The 6875-nt window shown below is 47.3% G+C and overlaps 1 protein-coding gene across 1 annotated transcript in view; it reads right to left on the bottom strand.

Moving 5' to 3' along the window:
* Positions 1 to 5161: 5161 nt before the first annotated feature.
* The window catches only part of CALHM6 (calcium homeostasis modulator family member 6), a 232571-nt gene continuing 230857 nt past the window's right edge, over positions 5162 to 6875 (bottom strand). Inside the window, 1 exon segment of the mRNA XM_069607268.1 lies at positions 5162 to 5560. Within this exon segment, the coding sequence (XP_069463369.1) occupies positions 5162 to 5560 (399 nt within the window).

Genomic DNA, 6875 nt, shown 5'->3' with positions numbered 1-6875 from the left:
TTCTGCCACATCCCCACCCACATCATGACCATATTCTGGTGCTTGCAGTTCTGCGTCAGGGGGCATGGGCACATTTCTACGTATGCACATGTTGTGTAGCATGACACATGCCATGACCGTCTTAGCAACCTTCTCATGGCGGTACAGGAGTGCCCCGCCAGACCTGCTGAGGCAGCGGAAACGACCCTTCAGTAGGCCGAATGCCTGTTCTATGACTACACGGGTACGTGAGTGGGCATGGTTGTAGTCCTCCTCATGCTGGTCCTGTGGGTTCCGGAGTGGTGTAAGGAGCCATCTCTTCAGTGGATACCCGGCATCACCTGTATGTGGACAATAAAGGATGTTTGAGGAATGACATAGCTACGTAAGCACCCCCCCCCCCTTCCTGGCAGGTCATTGCCGCATCACATACCCCACATTATCATGCATGAAATGAGACTCACCGAGTAGCCAGGATCTGTTCCCTGCATGTCGCTCCATGTAGCGTGGTATTGTAGAGTTCCGTAAGACCATGGAATCATGGGTGCATCCAGGAAATCGGGCACAACAATGTGTAATGATCCTGTTTGAGTCACACACCATTTGTACATTAAGAGAATGATATTGTTTTCGGTTGCGGTACTGGGCCTCCATGGCATGTGGGACAACCAATTCCACATGGGTGCAGTCGATGGCACCAATGCAACCCGGTATGCCGGCAAGTGCATGGAATCCCACTTTTGTGTTCGTAATTTCCTGCTCCGAGCGTGGTAGAGAGATGTAGTCGTCTGCGTGCTTCAGGAGGGCATCGAGCACTTGCAATAGTGTCTGTGACAACAGTGGCTGTGAAATGCCATGCAACTGTCCGACTGTGTGCTGGTAGGTGCCTGTGGCCAGGAAGTGGAGTACAGACACCACCTTCAGTAGGGGTGGGATGGCGGTTGGGCTATCTATCATGCTGACAAGGTCAGCGTGTGTCATGTCCACAATGGCGGTTATGGTGTCCTGGTCCAAACGGTAGAGGGTGTGGATCTGCTCATCAGTGAGGTTGAACGGATGTGCTCGGAGGCGTGGGATTGCGGGCTGCCTGCGTGGTGGTAGTGGCTGTGCTGGTGGGCCTTGCTGGCCCTGCCTTGCCCTCCTCCTCCTCCTGCGTCTCCTCTGTGCGGCCGGTTGTTGTAGTAGTTCGTGTTCGTCTTCTTCTTGTAGTTGGAGTACTTGCAGTGCTATCAGGTCCCCCAGGGCCAACACCACAAGTCCGGCCGGTAGCATTTTGGAGTGGGTGTGGTTGTGGGAGGGGGTTGGGTGTGCAATTTATGTGTTTCCAAGCTGTATAGCCTCCACCTGTGGTGATTCATTCCACCTGTGCAAGCTGCAATCCCCTTTGGGCGAGCACGTCCCGCACACAACGCTGCAAATCGACGCATGGCATCTTGCTATTACAATCATGTATTTCATCCCGATGGCAGTGAGATCTTGCTTCATATGTTAAATCTGCTATGCTCCCATTGTTTCACATACTATCTTTGCAGTCGGGAACATACTTGTGAAGGGTCCGTGGAATGTAGTACTCGATTAACGGTAGACCCTCATGCAGCGCTGTACCGCGGTTCACCGACGGGCGGGGCGTCCCATTTGTGAGTGTAGCCAGTTGCCATTTTCACACACTGCCGCACTAAATGGATGGATTTGTGATTTCAAGCGGTCACAGATGCCTTTTCGACGTGATGTTGCAAATGAGGAATTCGAAGGACAGCGCTTTCGGTTTCCAGCTAGCGGCGAGGAGACGCCCACAGGTCTGACTGCAGATAGAAAGTTCTATTGTTTAATGTCCTTGGGACAGGGGCCATGCCGAGAATGCAATGATTGATATGAATAGTATGGGATGCGCAATAGCGTAGTGGAGGATAAGGCAGGACGTTCCCAAATACATGTTACTTCACAACACTAGAATTCCGGCCTGGAGCACAGTGGATTTTGCAGACTGCATTTAGCACAGAATCAATGGAAATTTCTAATGTTATGTGAGTAAATAATCAGGCGTTTTTATACCGGGATGAGGGAATGATGTATGGATGAAGGGACAGATGATTTTATAGAGAGTCTGCCATGTACATGGCTTTTTGGACTCTATCAACTTCCTCTGCGCTATGTGATGCAGGGCTGCCATAGTGGGACCATCGTCTATCTGTCCTTGTTGAACCCTCCCTGTCTCGACGCGCCTTCAAACACTTGTGTCTATGCACGTTACTAATCCCATCTAATGGATTCTGTTTTAACAGACGCATGCACACAAACACTCGTTTGTAATAGTGTTTTCACCTCGATTTATATGGTTATGATTCGCAAGTGATTATTGGGTGCGAATAATCCTTTTGAGTGGGCTAGCATGCATATGGCTGTGGATTTAGTGTGATCTTTGAAGTGAGTAATTCAAATGGAGTTCAGATGCCCATACTATTCTTTTTCGTTTCATTTGGGTGACAGGTATCTCCTCCCCTTTTGCCGCTGCCATCTGTATGCCACTCCTGCAGATGGCTTTTACTCCCGACACCTGTTGCTTCGTGTTAATCAGTGGAGCACCATTACGATCTTATGGGACGATCGCCAATGGCCCACATGCCCTTACGCAGTACTAGTGGCTAGGAGCAACATTTCGAGCTTTCAGCTGGACTAGTGGCTACCTAATGGGACGGCCCTGCGGTTCTAGGCGCTTCCATGTTGCCTTTTTGAACGTGGATGTAGCCCCTGTGTACCATGGAGGAACAGGGCGTCACACAAGAAGAAGCTGGTCATTTATTGCGGATGCAGCCCACAATTATGAGATATGATTTGGAGTTCATGACCTAATAGCTGTATGGCCCGGGTGATTTGGTTGTGCATTCAATTTTGATTATGATATTGACCTTGTAGCGTTATTCTTTGCAAGTTATGTAGCATATTCCTATTTGTGGAGCGATGTATTGTGAGGAGATCTGCTTTGGGTTCGGCCTTCTGAGCATAGTTGCGTGGTACTGTACTGGGCGCGTTTGCCTACGAAGGCCAGTAAGGTCAGGGATAGGGGCTGCCATTATGACTGTTTTAATGATGTCATGCTCATGGGAGGGGGATTGGCTTTTGTGTAACAGATGCCGGTCAGCCAGGTGGATTGGTGGAATGATGTGATTTTCAGAATATGGCTGGTCACAGGTGCCTGTGTTTGCGTGCGTTTCTTTGAGGGAGACTGAGGTCATGTCCATTGGAATGGCTTCTGTATTCGTGCCATCTGTGCCCTGCTGCTCCCATTGGCCCCTCTTGAGATGTGCCTGGCTGCTCAGTCACTCTGCCAACTTGTGTGGTACATGCTTATGCTGCTGGTTGGTTTGTTTACTGGCAGGAGTACAGGGCTGGTGCAGTCTCACTCAGGATACTGCTTTGTATGTTGCCTTGCACTGGTGTCAAGCGATGGGGGGCCTGTTTTTGTTTGTCTCAGTTTTCAGTTCATGTTGCTGTACTTGGAGCTTCACATGCCTGTGCTGCATCAGTACGGCAATGGTGCCATGGCTAATATGGATGGCCACTCACAAGGCACTTGGAGCCCCTACATTCATTTGTTCGTTGGCATGCATGGGTGACTTGTACATTTCACTGGTTGCATTGTTTTACTTCATTGCACCTACGTGGAGTTGTGCAATGTGGCCAGGGAGTGGTGTACAGGCACTCAGTAAGGCCGTTTACGGTTGGTTCGCGATGCCGTACCTCTCACCATGGCGGAATGGTACTTTCCGCCGTGCTTGATGGCGTTAGGTGCATGTCCGCTAGGGTCAGTATTCGCGTACCGTTGCGCCATGGTGGTAATTACGGTTTGGCATGGCGCGCGCGCGCGTACTTGGTGCAGTTAGCGTTGGCGTTCACTACGGTGTCGCTAATGGCATCGTACTTTACGGTGACGGGTCATAATCGCAACGGGCGGTATTCGATGGCGGTATAGCATTTCCGCCATCGTTTTTCGATTTCCGCCAGGGTCGTAATGAGGGCCACTGTGTTGAACTGATTACGGAGGGTTTGCTGGAGTTGTATCTTAACACTCGGGTGGAGACACGCAATTACAAAAACGTCTCAACTGGAATATCCTTGTGGACAACTTACCCATTGTCACTTGCAGGCACTATGCCCTACAAGACATAAGGGGCGGGGTGGAAGGGCTTACATTTCTCATTTGTTTTCATTGCAAAAAGCCACATGTATTTATTGTTGCCTTATAAGGCGACTTGTGACAAATATACCAACATGCATGCAAGAAAAAAACACAAAGGAATAACACAATTTACATTGCATTCACAGTCCTTTATTTTCCTCGACCTTTGTTATTTTCGGTCCTTTGATCTAAAAAAAGGTTATTAGAGGGCATATATTTCCTAGAAATTCCATACAAATTTATCCAGTGTGTGGCATGGGCCAGATTATTCTGTTCTTAGCATTTTAAATTAAAGTTTGGGTAACAGGCACTTTCCAAAAAAAGATGTACAGTATAATTTAGTTTACCGAATATGAAATTATTATATGTACACATTTCTCCTGCACTTTCATTCTGGATATCTTGAAGTTTGCTGGGATGTATAATTTTCTGATTAAAATACTTAAACCTATGTCAAAAAGATCAACTTTAAAATAATACTATAAAAAACAAAAAATTGCAAAATATTGAGTACACCATTTTTCTTGAACCTGAGATTTAGAACCCTTAAATCAAATACAAAGGATTAAACTGGATCCCATTTTTCGTAATCTAGCACCATTTTAAGGCAACTCTTGGTCATGGTGTCCAAATAAGGCACAATGGTTTTTAAAAGCGAAGATTAAAGTAGAATAGAAAATAAGCAGCAATTACAGGCAAATGTCAAGCTATTGAAGACACAAGAATCCTTGGGAACACTAGTCGTCAACTGAGATCACCACAAGGGATTACACTGATGTTCAAGTGATCTGCACAGATGCGAAAAGTACGTAGAAATACATTCGAAGAACACCCACTGGAATCTCTGTAAAACAGAAAAATATTCCCTGTAGAAAACTTTGGGGAGTCCAAATCCAATCCAGCATTACATCACCATTAATCATCCTGCGTTTTCTTTTGCCATGTGCAATATCTTGTACCTGCTCTGCTTCCCAAAATAATGTGCTAGAATCCGACGTTACAAATTTAATCCCCATCCACAAGGAATAGAACGGGTGGAAATCCATCACCCTCTGCAGATTTGATGCTACTGTGGCGATTTGCAGCCTCAACATATTTATGCATCATGCTGTAGTGCTGTCCTTTTGCATTAAAAGCGTAGACTGATGAAATCTGCTGCCATTCCCTGATGCTTGGCGTGTGGAAAGGGTCCGGCCTGGTAGACTCAAAGGAACTCTGTACGTTCCTCTCCGCCAGCTTGGCGGCATGCTCCTTGGCCTTGATCTCAAACATCTGCTTCTCTTTATCCAGGTAGATTTTCCAGAACTTGAGTTGGAGAAAGCTGACCGGGGAACGGCAGCGCGTGATGCACATGCAAATCAGGGCCAATAACATCACAGTGGCGATCAGGATCCATCCCATTACCTATTGGAAACATCAAAACATTATTCACTTAAAGGATCAAGTCCCCAGTCTAAATTTGCATATTTCCACATTGAAAAAACAGAGTATTTCTATTATTCTATGCTTAAACGCTGACTGTAATGTTCTATTGTTTCAACAAATTGGATTATATTAAAAACACACTTTCGTACAAATACGCACATTAACTACAAGAGTTTTCGCATTGTTTCTTCACACTTTAATGCAGTGGTATTTAAACTTTTTCATACTGAGCCGCCCCCCTTGAAGAAAAATATTGTTTTTGGGTCCCCTCCAGCTAGGAGTTGCCTCCTCTATGGGGCACAAAGGATGTCCAGGGAGCCCCAAATGATTGAGGTGACTTCTTTTAAAAGAAAATATAAGCAGTAGAAGATCCAATGTTATACTTGCCCACTTCAGATAATTCTTACGCACTTTTTTCATACTCTCCACGGGAAGTTCCCAGCAGTCATGTGCAAAGATAATGAGGAGAGAGGGGCAGGGCTGAGAAACTAGCTAGCCGCGTTTGCTGGTGTGGCCCGGCAAGGGAATAGACTGATGGTTGGCGTGTTCATCTGAGAGAGGTCGGGCCACATCGACAAAGATGTGGCCTGCAAGGGGACAGAGCCATCTTCTCCACTCCACACCTCAAGGTATGAAGCGGGGGGAGGAATTTGTGGTGCTCGAGCCATGTATGTCACCTGTGGGCCGGGTGAAAAGGAGAGTAGCAATGGAGCAGAGCACTGAGCAGCGCCCCTGTGAGGAGAGAGCACCACGCAGAAAGCCCTACCAGGAGCATGGCCAGCAAGGACACTGAGCCATCCTCTCCACCCCAATAAAGTAAGGAGCGGTGGAAGGGAGGATTTCTTGTACCCTGGCCAAATCTGACAGGTGCAGTCAGGCGAGGTGTGAAACAGCACTGGAGGCAGGGCTCTTAGCATGGCAGTCCCATGAGGAACAAGTTAGTTACCTGTAATTGTTGTTCTCCAGCATGGGTCTGGCATAGATTCACATGCTCATGAATATTCCCCGTCGTCAGGCTGGGAATACTCGGTAAAAGAAAAAATCAGTTTTGTTTCTGAACTGTCTTCCTCCTAATAACCATTCACTGGTCTCTGGGTCATACTGCCCCCAGCCAATGACTGCCCGCTACCTAAGCCCCGCCTCAGGTAGCACGTAAAGTGGCAGTAGGACCAAGAAAAGAGCCACAGAGGGCTAGGCAGGAGGGTTCGCATGTGAATCCATGCCAGACCCATGCTGGAGAACAACAGTTACAGGTAAGTAACTTGTTCCTTCTCCAGCATTGGGTCTGGCATGG

The sequence above is a fragment of the Ambystoma mexicanum genome, chromosome 4q, assembly GCF_040938575.1.
Source record: "Ambystoma mexicanum isolate Mex_15411 chromosome 4q, UKY_AmexF1_1, whole genome shotgun sequence".
Classification (NCBI taxonomy): domain Eukaryota; kingdom Metazoa; phylum Chordata; class Amphibia; order Caudata; family Ambystomatidae; genus Ambystoma; species Ambystoma mexicanum.
Note: the sequence above shows the minus strand (reverse complement) of the source record. Positions and strands in the feature narration are given on the sequence as shown.